The sequence below is a fragment of the Ciona robusta genome, chromosome 2 (assembly GCF_009617815.1).
Source record: "Ciona robusta chromosome 2, ASM961781v2".
Classification (NCBI taxonomy): domain Eukaryota; kingdom Metazoa; phylum Chordata; class Ascidiacea; order Phlebobranchia; family Cionidae; genus Ciona; species Ciona robusta.
In genome coordinates this window covers 3,197,491-3,211,570 of record NC_143236.1, presented here as the reverse complement: position 1 = coordinate 3,211,570, position 14,080 = coordinate 3,197,491, and the positions used below count along the sequence as shown (strand labels likewise).

General features: G+C 37.3%; 4 protein-coding genes across 6 annotated transcripts in view; 1 reads left to right on the top strand and 3 right to left on the bottom strand.

Moving 5' to 3' along the window:
- The window catches only part of LOC149740173 (phospholipid-transporting ATPase VD-like), a 28,997-nt gene extending 27,716 nt beyond the window's left edge, over nucleotides 1-1,281 (bottom strand). For 2 of the 3 annotated variants that reach the window (XM_089871568.1, XM_089871566.1), the window contains exons 1-3: nucleotides 921-1,280; nucleotides 501-632; nucleotides 1-122 (exon numbers count right to left, since the gene is read on the bottom strand). In XM_089871568.1, coding sequence (XP_089727694.1) covers nucleotides 1-122; nucleotides 501-632; nucleotides 921-1,211 — 545 coding nt within the window. In that variant the 5' untranslated portion in view covers nucleotides 1,212-1,280. Of the gene's footprint in view, nucleotides 123-500; nucleotides 633-920 lie in introns of all 3 variants that reach the window. The other variant, XM_089871564.1, reaches the window with a different exon arrangement.
- A 2,420-nt stretch (nucleotides 1,282-3,701) lies between these two features.
- LOC149740172 (WD repeat-containing protein 55-like) lies at nucleotides 3,702-7,313 on the bottom strand. Its single transcript, XM_089871600.1, has 8 exons — nucleotides 7,146-7,313; nucleotides 6,731-6,828; nucleotides 6,173-6,260; nucleotides 6,036-6,108; nucleotides 5,284-5,496; nucleotides 5,042-5,211; nucleotides 4,515-4,643; nucleotides 3,702-3,973 (listed from the first exon to the last, which is right to left on the bottom strand). The coding sequence occupies exons 1-8, from the start codon at nucleotides 7,310-7,312 to the stop codon at nucleotides 3,760-3,762; spliced, it is 1,152 nt and encodes a 383-aa protein (XP_089727726.1). The 5' UTR covers nucleotide 7,313; the 3' UTR covers nucleotides 3,702-3,759.
- A 53-nt stretch (nucleotides 7,314-7,366) lies between these two features.
- LOC149740171 (dnaJ homolog subfamily B member 6-like) lies at nucleotides 7,367-9,229 on the bottom strand. The gene has a single exon (XM_089871604.1). The coding sequence runs from the start codon at nucleotides 8,780-8,782 to the stop codon at nucleotides 7,877-7,879; it is 906 nt and encodes a 301-aa protein (XP_089727730.1). The 5' UTR covers nucleotides 8,783-9,229; the 3' UTR covers nucleotides 7,367-7,876.
- Nucleotides 9,230-9,572: 343 nt separating this feature from the next.
- On the top strand, nucleotides 9,573-13,696 carry LOC149740170 (uncharacterized). Its single transcript, XM_089871578.1, has 10 exons — nucleotides 9,573-10,471; nucleotides 10,530-10,641; nucleotides 10,878-11,097; nucleotides 11,157-11,287; nucleotides 11,352-11,554; nucleotides 11,904-12,168; nucleotides 12,462-12,625; nucleotides 12,711-12,893; nucleotides 12,979-13,111; nucleotides 13,347-13,696. The coding sequence occupies exons 1-10, from the start codon at nucleotides 10,128-10,130 to the stop codon at nucleotides 13,653-13,655; spliced, it is 2,064 nt and encodes a 687-aa protein (XP_089727704.1). The 5' UTR covers nucleotides 9,573-10,127; the 3' UTR covers nucleotides 13,656-13,696.
- The last annotated feature ends 384 nt before the right edge of the window (nucleotides 13,697-14,080 follow it).

Here is a 14,080-nt window from a genome sequence, read left to right as displayed (position 1 = left end):
CGGCAATACGTCATGACAGGCTGGGAATTAATTTTCAGGTCTGATCTATAACGTTGCAGGTCTTCCACAGCGTCTTTAAATGCAAGGACAGCTAATACGATAATCAATGGTACCATGCATACCTAAAATAAACGTCAACTTTGAATTGGTTTAACAACTTGGGATTAGAAAGACCAATTTCAGTTATTGTTATATCCCATAATAAATTGGAAATTATCGGCTTTAAAGTCTATTTAAAAAAGAATTGTGACTGCGTGTACTATTGAAAATCCCTTTAAGTTAATGGAATTTTAGACTTAGATGCCAGGTTGGAATTCAAAGGCCTTTTGTCGCATCGAATTACACGTATGAATTATTCGTGTACGTTGGGTCGAACCTATAACCCATATACATATAGTAAAGACAAAGAAAGTACAGACTTCACGTGGTTTTCAGCATACGCAGTGCCGATAGATAGGATATTGCGTCACAGCAACTAACTAAGCGCTCTAACCGCTTACCTCTTTTCCAAACGCATTAATGAATGGAACCCAATTTAAAATAATCAGGACTAGAAAATAGAAGTTCGCCCATCTGTGGAACTGTTCGAAGAGATTTTTTGGCACGAAAGTTAAAATGGTGTATTTTGTGGTCTGTTAAATAAAAAAAACAAGTTTATTCGACGATTGAAACACACATACAGTACCATGGGGTAAGGTGGGAAGCTTTTAGCACATAATATCCAAACATTCGGATCGTGTTTTAAACAATTAACAATGGTCTATGGGAATCGTGAGCATACCGTTTTAAAGTTGGAATTACTTATTTTACTACTAATATAGAACGAGAAAATGGAATGAAAAGGTGTCCAATCTTGCCCAAACCTACTACAGAATTAAGTGGTAACACGCATGTCTAATTGCAAGATCAAAAATTCATACCCGGATCCAATTTGCTTTTTTGCAAAATTTTAGATGATGGTCGCTGGGGTGGTGTCGTTGACAGAAATCTTTTTCATCGATAAATAAATCTCTCTCGTCTTTATTGTCCTCCGACGAGGAAGTGGATTTTTCCTGCTGGTCGACGTTCGACATATTGTGCCCAAACGACCAAAAGGACCATCGGTGACTCTGGTTGGACCAGAAATATTGCCAGAACCATCTTATCGGATGCCATGGTTGTTTTTGAGCGGGTGAGACCCGCTCGAAATTAGGGCGAACGAGTCTCGCCATAATAAATGAATTAACACCTTATTTTAACAAAAACACCGTGTACTATCTAATACTGTTGAAACAATTTAGAGAAATATTTTAGGCAGATATGTAACATGAAACTCTACAATACGGTGACTGGTAAAAAGAATGTCCGAAAAGTGTTTGTAACAGGAACAATTAACCTTTCATTGAATTTACGTCATCATATTACCACTACGGAAGCTCTGGCTAGCACCCATATTAGTATCCTCATACAAAAGCTGCAAATTAGAATAAATAATATAAGTAAACTAAAAATTTATCTATTACTGTATAATTGAAGTTTATCCTTATCCGTTAAAACTGGCTTTAGCCGGGTTAAAAACTTTCTCACACTTGTTGCTAATGTTGATATCGGTACTATGTGACCGTAATACAGAGACTCGTGTGCTCGTGCAATGATAAACAAAAAGTTCTGCGCCACAAAAATACTACACAGATTAGGAACATTTACACCATAACACACACCGACGCACATGTTCCAAAGTAGAAAAAGGCAACGATGTACGTCAATAGTTTTAGTCAACCAAGTCTGTCAAACAGTTAATACTGCAATATGAGGTATGGAGACCAGACATCCTGTAACAGTAAACCAGCCAGCAATATACCTATAATCAATAACGCTTTATATCAATCGCTTACTCGCTTCCTTGGTACATACACTTTTTCCTTTGGCTTATTAACATGCTATTTCTTGCACCGAAAACTACAAAAACTATATTTAAACTAAATGCCATATTTGGACCGCAACTGTCTGTTAACTCATAATGCTAATTCTGCGTCCATAGTTTAAGTACAGTCACGCATGCGACCTTACGTCATACTGTGCTGTGGCAAGCAAGTCACAGAAAACTTCACCTAGGTACTAATAGTGTTTTACTGGACTTGTAGAGTACTCGACAGTAGACAGTTCTGCACTTTATTCGTGTTACGATGACTTCCTGATAAACCAATGTATTTGAAAAGCTTTGTAAACCACATCGAATATTCACTCAAACTATATAGGCTAACTAGTTGGTTCTCAATATTAACATTTTCATCTCTTTGAAACGGAAATCGGCGTACACGTACTGCAAGTTAAGCAAAACACGGTTTTAGGTAATGCCTATGTGCATAACAAAATCTAGTGTATCAAACAAATACGCCTTTCTTCACTGCAAGCAGTACAGTTTAGACTGAAATACAAAACGTAGGTCGCCTGGGATCATATGCGTAAAGAAAGCAATTCCTTGGGGGAAACACCAGACAAAATACTCAGTCGGAATAATCAATATAGAACTATACTGCAGCTACAAATTGACCTGACACTCTACCACGAAAGCGACTTAATCCTGTTCATATTAAAGACAATCCACTTAGCCCTTGGGACTCAGTAACATGAATTACCATCTAAGATGGCCCCGCCTTTTGTTCTACCCTCTTTGTGAACGCGAAGCAGCTTGAGTGCCCTACTGCCCAGCTGGCGAAACGTCTCACAGCACTCTCACGCTGTGCCCTCGCATTTCCTCTGAACATAAATAATGGCCAGTGGTGAGAAGGATAACGTCTGCCGCGTTAACGAGACCAAATTCGACTGGCACCTCTGCCAATTAAAACGGTACAGCGTGCACTCCAACCAGAGGCGGGCACACCGCACGCGTTTCATCACTTAATAAAAGTAGTAATAATTGACTACCGGCTCTTGCTATCAGTCACTTCTAAAGGCAACCACAATGTGCGTCACAGGTTTGCAAGAACATACCAAATTAAAGCCGAATCTGAAGCACGCTATACCATATTATATTGCGATTTTTCACTTGCCGAAATGTTAAGTATGAATTGGTTTACAACCGCCACGTTCTACCAGACACACTTTCCTGAAACAAAAACAATTGGAATCAACTTTGCCAGACGCAGACAATTCCAAGAAATACGTTTCCCGAATAATATAACCAGTGGCGTGCATCCTCGCATGTTTACCATTTTCATTCATAATTCCTAGTAGTGACACACCCAAACAACGGCTTGCAGCAAGCGTTGGTCAGTATAATCACCGACATAAACGACTTACGTCCATAACGTAAAACATATAGTAACAAAACGTGCCGTGTGCCACACGTATTTATAACATTGTGTATTTCATTCAAGTAAAAACAAAGCAATGTGTGGTAAAAATGTAAGGCCTAATACTACAAATGCCTGTGCCAGCGGTGGTACATTTACGTGCTAGTTGTGCGTTGTTATTCTATACTGTCTTTGGCTGGTGACCGGTGTAATGAGTTATGTCCGTTTGTATCAGGGCCAAGAGTGACTCATTCGAAAGACGCAAGCAACAATTTGAAGCGCTTTACGCATTATGGCCAACCAAGTAGTAATTAAACTGTTTTAAATGGCATTTTCCGTGATAAAATATCCTGCTTTACTACCATTTTTGTTTTAGTCAATCGAAGACTAAATGTCTTCTTCTGCAGCATCGGTTAGAAAACTACGTTTCTGTAATTTTTTATTTTATTTTGGCAGTTAAAAAAACAGAACTAAAAATCGGTGGTCAACTTGCGTCATCTGAATCACTGTCCGACTGGTCAGAGCTGGATGATGAATTAATATACGTGGAGGTGTCGATGTCATTATTTAGGTCTGAGAAGAATGCCATTTTGCCGTGACCAACCCCACTTTTTGACATCTTTTCTGTTCTCTTTTGCTTGATGGCTTTTTCACGCGGACAGACCTCGACTGACTTCAAATGGTCTACGCTCCAAAATCTGTCAAATAAGGAGTGTAAAAATTTTATAATACATGTAAGACTAAATGGACCACAATTAGGATAAGTTTATATCGCAACAATATACTAAGTTTTATTTTACACATAATAAGACAATTTTTTTACACATAAAAAGGAAGGCCGAGATTTCACTATCAAAAAAACCTGCTGTCTCGCCAGTCGCCAGTTGTATTTTACAACCTCGTCTAAAACTCCCCGTAGCATTATTCAACCTTAAGCAAACAACGGAGACGTAAAACAACAAAATTAAAATTTGTATCTAACAACAGTAGCATAACTGTAAAGAGCAACTCTATGATGTAATCATACTATATCAAACCATATATTATTATATTACAGTGGGACATATTATAGTTCATATATATATTGTTTATTCAATCACCCGTTACCCGCATTACGTTACGCAGACCGAAACCAAAATCGATATCAACGAATACTGTATAAACTAAGCGGAATAGCATTCAACAAAATGGTTAAGAAAACCACGTTTTATATTTAAATTTTCGTTGAACTGCACTTACTTAATTAAGTTATCATGTGAACAACTTGCTATAAACTTTCCGTCGTGCGTTGCTTCAACTTTTTCCACAGGTAAGCCATGGTGGTCACCAACAACACCAAGAAAACGGTTTGGGAGTAAGTGAACAGCACTGTTGGATATAGATGTTGTCATAATCACGAAATTGCGCAGGATTATAATATCATAATTGTGGAGTTGCGGAATAGTGGTTGAGACTCCTCTAGTCTTTAGCACAGAATTTTTGGGTCTAAGGCATGATGCTACTATTACTTGTGCCTGTGTTTCCATTTAGGTAAGACAATTTCTCCACTTTAATAGACTCCTATTGGTTTCAAATTGTCAGAATTACATTACAAAAAAAAAAATGGCAGTCCTTTATGAGGTTACAAATTAGCAGTGTTGCATTACAAAAAATGGCAAATAGCACAGTTACAAGGCGTGCGAAACGAAACACTAGTTTTATAACAACTGTTGTTGCTCCACCACGTGAGGAATGAGGATAATTTACATTCATTCAATTTCACCCACCGGATTAAACCATCTGCGGAACCGGTGCAGACGACATCTTCAGAAACTTTTGCAATACAATCAACAGGACCAGGGTGACCTGGGAACCTATCTGATGGGGCAGCAAACTCATTCCAATTGTACAGTAGAATAGGGCCATCCGCTGAACCCACAAGAACTTTATTATTGTTCTGCAACAACAAAAATATAATAAGCAATGGCCAATGCATTTTTGTTAAAAAATGAAACTTCAGAGAACTAACTTTGATAACTTTTGCACATAAAAGATCACTTTCTTCGTTTTGAGAATGAACGATGAATTTCCTTTGGCGAGCATTGAATGTTGCCATGGTACCATCTCCACAGACAGCGAAGATCAAACGACGTTTATCGTCAACAGCAATGTCGCTTACGTAATCTTCGAATTTATCTTCCGAGGTCATGACTGCATCTTTGCCTTTCCGCAAATCCCACACCTAACAACAAAAGACAATACTGAATGAGTGTGTTTAAATCATATCACAAACAAAAATCCTTGCAAACAAAAAATTGTTGTTAATGCATCATACAGAATATAAATAAACTAATACTTGTGTGCCGGGGGCTACAGCAGTTTTAACAGAGCTTCTATTACTTAAATACACTGACTTTGTTAGTAATCATTTATTTTTATACAATTTATCCATGTAGTTAAGAATTTGGAGAACCCAATAGCCACCTTTGGGTTATAGTTTTAAATCTAGTTTCATCCTGTTATGAAGCAAGCATTTGTTTAACCACTGTAACACAAAAACCCATGTGCCCCTAATACCAAAATATATATTCTTTGCCGGTGAGGTCGTGCAGCATGGCATGACCTGGGACCTGAGATTTATGTGAGGATTGGTCCATTATCCCAAACAAAAGGTATATATAATGCTATTATATGGCATAACACGTAAACAATTTATTGCTTTGAGGTTGTGTACAATTGTACAGTAAAAGTAACCTAATATACACAAGATAGAATTCCTACCTTAACTGTTCCATCATCATCACCAGTAGCAAGTAAATTTTTATCAATAACTGACAGACAGTATGGAGCGGATCTGTCAAAAGAAAAGCTGAGAAACGGCAATGCAATTTGGAGACGCAGCAGAAATATTAATTCACCGATGAGTTTCCTCTATTCTTCGTGTTAAGTTTCCGGTGGCCGCAGAAACAAAATGCATGGTTCGGTCCTTGGTAAGTATCAAAACATCTAAGGAATTGATAAAAGTGGTGTACTTGTAAATTTATGTCACTACCTTAAAATATTCCTACTTTTATCAAAATTAATAATATAGGGATTAGGGACTTTAAAAAAAGTCAGTATCTGTAACAAATTTGTTACAACAGCTCCATTTAAATCAATTACACTAAATTTGTAATTACCTAATCCTAATTGAATTGGTAACTCACGGGTACCACACTTTTTAAGCTAGAGACACATTCCTAAGAAAGTTATGGAACAAATCTATCTTATTGATTATAATGTTTAATGTTTATAAATAATGCAGTGTAAAAAATATAAAATTAGATCTGTACACGAGTACACCTTAGTTACGTTTGAAACCTGGCTATGTGGTAATATTAATGGGTATATTTTGACTAGGAATATCATTTGAGCCAATGTATGGTGTAACGAGAACTGCAAACTAACAAAGAAAAGATAACATAATAGAAAGGAACCTTCGCCGTCATATGAGAAGGAAAGACTTCTGCAAGGTTTCTTGCTGACCCGAACTTTTGCCAGTTGTTCACATTCTTCACCAGGAACGCAGTTATATCTATGTGTGATGCAACAATATTCAGATGCCTGTGGATATGACTAACTACTAAATATACATAATACATTCATTCCAATGCTGGAGAAATAGTTAGGGAGAAGAGGTTCTTAATGTATACAAACAATATTGTGAATTTATAACAGTTTAATCAACATAATTTAGGAAGTAAACCACAGCTTAATGGGTCTTCAGGAACAAAATGAACTTTTAAATGTATACGGCCATCTTCTAAGTACTATGAAAGTAATCAAATAAATTCTACTTTTATTTTAATAAAAGTGCTACATCTTTTTATATAACATACATATAAGTCTTACAGTCTAACATATCCATTCATATTCGCAGTAGCGAGTGTGTAAGTGGTGGAGGGGTGGAATGAGAGATCAACAAAGTCTGCAACTCCTCTAATCTGCTTTGGTCTTAAAACCTTTTCATCATCATTGGCTTCGCTATTGTCAGAAAAATCAGAATCGGAATCGCTCATTATTTATGAGAAGTCAGTTTAACTGTGTTTTACCAAATATTTACTACACTGATGTTCTAAAAAAAAATTCTGTTAAGAAATAAGTGATAGCATATTGTATAACAATACACAGCTTATAAACCAATGTTCCCAGAAAATATTGGTGAATCTGCGCTGTGACCAGAGTTGCCTTTTTTCAAGTTTCTAAAGTGCAGAGTAAAACATTAAACTACAGGCTGTGTCAAATGAATGGGGAATATGGTACACAACATAAAGTTCACAGAACGAAGTTACAACAACATCACCCACGGTAAACCTTACATAGCGCATCTAGAACTGTTTACTAAACAAAAAGCGCATAAAAATAAAATAGAGACTAAATAAGAAAGCGACATACAAAAATTTTACATAAGTTAAATCAGAAAAGTCATTAAAGAAATAGAGTTTCATTTTTTAGCATATGTATATTTGCTAAGTTTTTTTAAGCATTTTTTGGGCCGCACTTACAATTAGATTTACATAGATTTAGATATAAACATCTCTATTAACAAATATGATACAATTAACAGGAACAAAGAAAACAATTTAAAAATTTTTATTTCTGGAATTACTAGCTTTCATTCCTCCTAAGTTTTTATTCTTTCGCCTTCGTTTCTGTTCATCTATAATGCTCTCCTCTGTTGCTCTTTGTAGATCTTCATCAGCAAAATCATCGTGATAGGAGCCAAAGTTACTGAAGGGAGAAAATCCACTGGACCGACTATGCACCCGCTTAGTAACATGATTAGTGGATGGGCCATTCTCTTCTTTACTCAACTCAACAGCGAGTTGATAGTCATCAGGTTTCCCATCTACCTGAATGGATGTAAGTTTCCCATTTTTCCTAACTTCCACCCTTTCTGAGCCATTCTCAACAATTTTTTTTGTCTCAACACGTTCCCCATTTACAGTTTTTATCGTCTTTGTTACCGACTTCCCACGAAACCCTCCACCCCCGCCACTATTGCTGCTAAACGATGTAAAACTGGATGTGCCACCAAATCCCATATCATTAAACTCTGGAAAACCAAACGACTGAAAGCCAGTACCCATTCCAAAGCCGGCGAAAGGATCTTGGTTTCTTTGCCGACGAGACGATGAATTTTCACCAAAAAAATCTCCAAATGGATTTTGATTACCGAAGAATTGCTGGAAGATATCTTCAGGAGAGTGGAACTCAAAGTGGAAATTTGGCATTCCTGCACCAGCACCCCCACCTCCCCCTCCACCTGTTAAACCTTCTTTGCCGTACCTATCATACACGCTACGTTTGTCTTTATCAGAAAGCACTTCATATGCTTCACTGATATCCTTGAAGCGTTTTTCTGCCTCTTCTTGGTTGTCTGGATTTTTGTCAGGATGCCATTTCAGTGCAAGTTTTCGATAGGCCTTTTTGATATCAGATTCTGTCGCTTCTTTTCGTATTCCTAACACTTCGTAATAATCGGTCATATTTGTCAAAATACTACAGTTCTCTTACAGGAAGAGTGCAATGATTCAAAATAGTAAACTCAACGATGTCCTTTCTCACTTACGATTCTAAGATACATCTAATACATTTTAAGAAAGAAATATTTAATGGTGACGTAGTGACAACACATGAAATCAAACACAAACACAATACAGAACAATCAACATAACTCAGTCTCAAGTGACGCTGAATGGCAACCTTTTTACCTCCAAACGACAATATTACTGCTTAAAACGTATTACAGAAAACAGGAAAGTCTGTTTTTACGTACGGCACCAATTACCTTACACTTTAATGTTTATTAATCGAATAGAACAATCTAGAAACTTCTGTTTTCCGAACTCGTTTCGCAGTAAAATAAATTCATGTGTAAACATGGAGACTAAAACCCATACAAGCTAGTTACAAATGTACATATATAGTAATTGGTGACATTTAAACAGTTAATGTTGCATTTTGTAATAACATGACAATAAACATTTTGTTAGAATATGAATTATGTAGTTTTTCACAGCAAAAAATTAACAGTTAAAAAAACTACATAACTTTACATTTTTATCTACGTTCTACACCGTGAGTTTATATGCTTCAGTGCGACATTTTATAAAAGCATACGAACTGTAAGCGCAAAATATATCCATATTTACATTATCAACAACATGTTCAGCTGTGCAATTACAATAACAAATATTTCATTTAGTTAATAGAGCGAAGACACGTGTGGGCCTGTCGGGTATGCGTCCACCATACGGCATCCTGTCTACATTACAAACGCATTTTGTAAATTAGCTGATAAAAACAGAATAAATATTACAGGTGCACATGCAGCCTACGTGACAAAATCTTAAGTACTTTGTGCAGGACTGCAAGATTCAATTGTTTAGCGGTCTCGTAAGTGCTAATTCTGTCTCGTATAACATTTGCACTTCATGCTTCCAATCACCACTGTTTAATTAACCTGTTTTGTCGCCAAGGCGACGAGGTAATTAAAAAGGTTAAGCGTCACAGCATCTTGACCTTAACATTCCGACCATGTATAATGACGGCAACTTTGACCTTCGGACATTTCGATCCTGTAGAATAAAGCATCAAAAATTTAAAATGCAAACACTCACACACGATAACAGTTTATTGAACTTGGTTCTCAAACTTTGAGGTTTTGGGTCTCGGTTTTCCCCACGGAGTCCATCCTATATATATAGCAACCAATCGTACAGGATTAGACAAGCTGTAGGTTTTTGCGTAAGTAAGGTTAACTGTATGTTTATATGCTCCAGCAGGAATCGCCTTTTTAGTTACTGTGCTTGCAAAAATAGTTCTTAAACGATGTTACGATACACGGGTATCATTTTATTTTTGACATGCATTGTATGCGTTAAGGCGCATTCAAATGCAATAGCAAACGCAGTTGTTACAATAATCCAGCAACTCGAGCAGGAAATCAAATATGAGACAGGTTCTAAAGATACCGGCATAGTTCAACGTCATGAACATGTCGTCCCAATCAGGCCAACCCCGTTCCGCCCAAAAAGAATGAAAATTGACTACACCTATTCCGAGACTCATCCAACAGTCAGAATAAACAGTGGACTAGTCAATGGCGCCTCGCATCCAGAATCTCAAGCTTTCTACAGCATTCCATACGCCAATCCTCCCATAGGACCACTCAGGTAAAAGCAACTCAAATTATTGAGTTAAATTTGTTAAGAACTCAACTTAAATCTACAGGTTTATGCCACCGCAACCAGTGAACGCTTTCACTAAAGCACTCAATGCATCGGTGCCTGATTATCGGATGTGCTACCAGATGGAACATTGCGATGACGACGGTTTTTGTGACGTAAGTATAATCTGTTTGGTTAGCGCGCCTCTACCTTTAACCTACAGTTTTTTAAGTCCCGTCTGCTTCTCCATATATGTTACTCGTTTACGGTATGAAACAGAACATCCGTGTTTGAAAGACTGTAGTTGCCCACCCGCAAATATTATACAAAATTAGGCTACACTCATTTATGTCTCGTTGTTCTGAAAAAAACATAATAAATACCCCTATATATAAATAACCTGAATCCCCAGGGTGCGTTGATGACAGAGGACTGCCTTGTACTCAACGTAAACGTGCCAACATCTCTTGATCTTTCCGATCCCGAACAAGAACCGACTAAAAAGCTCCCAGTAATGGTATACATTCACGGTGGATTCTTTTTCTCTGGAAGCGGAACCGACTCTGAAATTGACGGCCGTTGGATCAGCCAAGCTGCCAACGCCGTTGTAGTTACTATTAACTACAGATTGGGTTTGTAAACTAAGTTTTAATGGCACGTGTTCAAATGCTAACACGCTTATAAACTACAGGTCCGTTTGGATTTCTTCTTTTTAAAGAAAATGGAAATCTTATTGAAGCGAATCAAGGATTTAAAGATCAGCAACTAGCACTGCAATGGGTGCAGGACAACATCGGGAAGTTCGGTGGAGATAAGGACAACGTGAGTTAATTTTTTATACATAACAATGTAGTACAGATGTATACCAAAAATCTTTTGATAATAGGTGATGATTTTTGGAGAAAGTGCCGGTGCACAGTCAGTTCATTATCATCTCATTTCAGCCAAAAGCAGCAACTTGTTTAAACGAGCACTTACAGAAAGCAACCCTGCAGCAATGGCTTTCATTACAGTAGATCAAGCTCTTGGTGTAACCGAGAGAGTTCTACAAGCCATTAAGTGTGCTGCTGGTGATATTACTTGTCTCAGGTCAATATATATATATAGTAATTAGTTGTATTGTGATCTTTAAAAGCGAAGGTAACACGTACCCCCTCCCCTGTGCAGGGGAAGATGGGACATCTTAGCACATAATATCCAAGCGTCCTGATCGTGTTTAAAACAATTAACAACGGTCTATGAGAGTCATGAGGCTGTCGTTTTATAATTCTTAGAATGTTATTTGTTTACTCATAAATGGGACGAGAAAATACAGTTAAAATTTGTCCTTTGTTCCTCCACCCTACTGTACTAAAGTTGGTCACTTTTATTAAATCCCACAAAGCCGCATAAACCAATGTAAAGTAAGCGATTACTATAAAGCCCTTTATTCCCACAGATCAATAGACCCTATGGTGCTTGCAACCTGCACCCCTGAGGTAATGGTTCGAAGTCTTCTACAAAGAGAATTGTTCAACGGCATCGAACCATTCCGGCCTTACATTGATGGGGTTGATTTTTCCGACCAACATATGAAGCTGTTTCAAGAGGGTAAATGGAACACTGATAAAGAAATCATTTTCGGGACCAATAATGAGGAAATGATATATGCGAGTGCTCTTTTTCATGGCGTTGGGTTGACTTTGAGTAAATTATTATTTCAGGTAAGTAATTGTTAACTGAACATAAAATGAATTGTAACAGTTGGTTATGGTGGGGGAAGATGGGATATCTTTTCATTCTATTTTCTGCTCCCATTTGGTAGAAAATAAAAAACATTCAAAAATTGTTAAACCGTATGCTTAATACTCCCATATGCTGTTAGTTGTTTAAACACGATCAGGATATTTGGATATTATGTGGTAAAGCTGTCCCATCTTCCCCACCCTACTATATATTTATACATATATATACAGACCACTGCTAAACATGCCGCAAACATTTTGTTTTTGTTTAGGCCTTTAATAATGCTATTCTTGGACCCACAAACGGAGAAATAGTTTCAAACGCGTACATCGCACTAGCAGGCACGAGACCTGGGCTTGACTATGACTATAGCGACATCTTGAGTCAGGAACTGACTGATCTTGTTTTTGCTTGCCCAAACAGGGCGCTCGGAAGGTATACAATAAAAAAAAAAACTATATCGTTAGAGATATTTTTGTGCATACTAACGTGTAGCTGACGATTGGATATATTCCAACAGATTTGCGTCCGTTTCGTCAACTGCTGCAAAAGTTTCTGGCCAAGCTCCGGTATATCTGTACAACAGCGCATATCCTTTCGGAGGGGAAGCATGTATTGAATGGAACAGCGTGGACGGCGTGTGTGGATACGCGTTTCACTCGTCGGAAATTATTTTTGTTTTTAAGTCACCTGAAGGATATGGGTAAATAAAAACATAGATATTGCATGTAGAAAGGGTTGTCAAGTATATGGTCGAAAACCGTTACTTTGCACCATTTATTTAACAGCGTAACTTTCACGGACAATGATGATTTGGCTTCGGATATATTCTCTACATACTGGAGCCGATTCGCAGTCGATGGAAACCCAAACAGCAATTTGAGACCCCAACTTGCTGAAGTCGACTATTGGCCGCCATATGTAAGTTGTAAAATTGGCCGTTTTAAACCGAATAGGAATATGGGGTAAATTAGGATACCTTTAGCACATAAGATCCCATTTTCTAATCGTGTTTTAACAATCAACGACGCTTCATTAGAGTCGCGAGGGTACAGTTTAATTCTTTGAAATTTCTTTCTATATTATCAAATGGGACGAGAAATAAATTGAAAACATAGTTCATTTTAAACAACCTACTAAATATGTATATTTACAGTCTTCGGAAAATAATTGGAACAACATTCTCATCGATATTCCCAAATCAGTGGTGCAAACAGACTACAGAGAACAGTTTTGCGACATGTTAGATGCAACTGGCTTCTACATTAACCTCACAGGCCCATATCAACCCCGCTCAGTTTTGTCACAGCCCGTTCTAAGTCAAAAGTTCCAAGGGAAAATTTCTTTACAAGATCATGGTTTACCTGAACCATATAACGGAGCAGGTTCTGCCATTTATCCAAGCTTTTTTCGTGTTTTGATTCTACCACTCATTTACTTTGCATCCCAATTTTGCGCTTATTAGATGTGTAATTTATTATCAAATAAAATAATAATCAGTTGTAATTTTATACTGTATGTTTAAAAAGGAAGTTTTGATTTTTTATATATACGTTTTAAAATGACATCATTAATTAATTCGTTCTAAGTACGTCGTACCACCTATCATGGCCTAATCTAGATATATAGTAGGGTGGGGGAAGACGGGACATCTTTAGCACATATTATCCAAACATCCCTTGTTTTGAACAATCACCAACGGTCTATAAAAGTGTTGAGGATACAGTTTTAGAATTCTTTTAATGTTCTTTGTTTACTACTAAATGGGACGAGAAAATAGAACGAAGTGTGTCCTATCTTCCGCCACCCTACTATATCTTTAGTATAGGCGATGGACCTATATATTGACGTGAACAAAATTTCCGATATTTCGTTCCGCATGATTCAAAA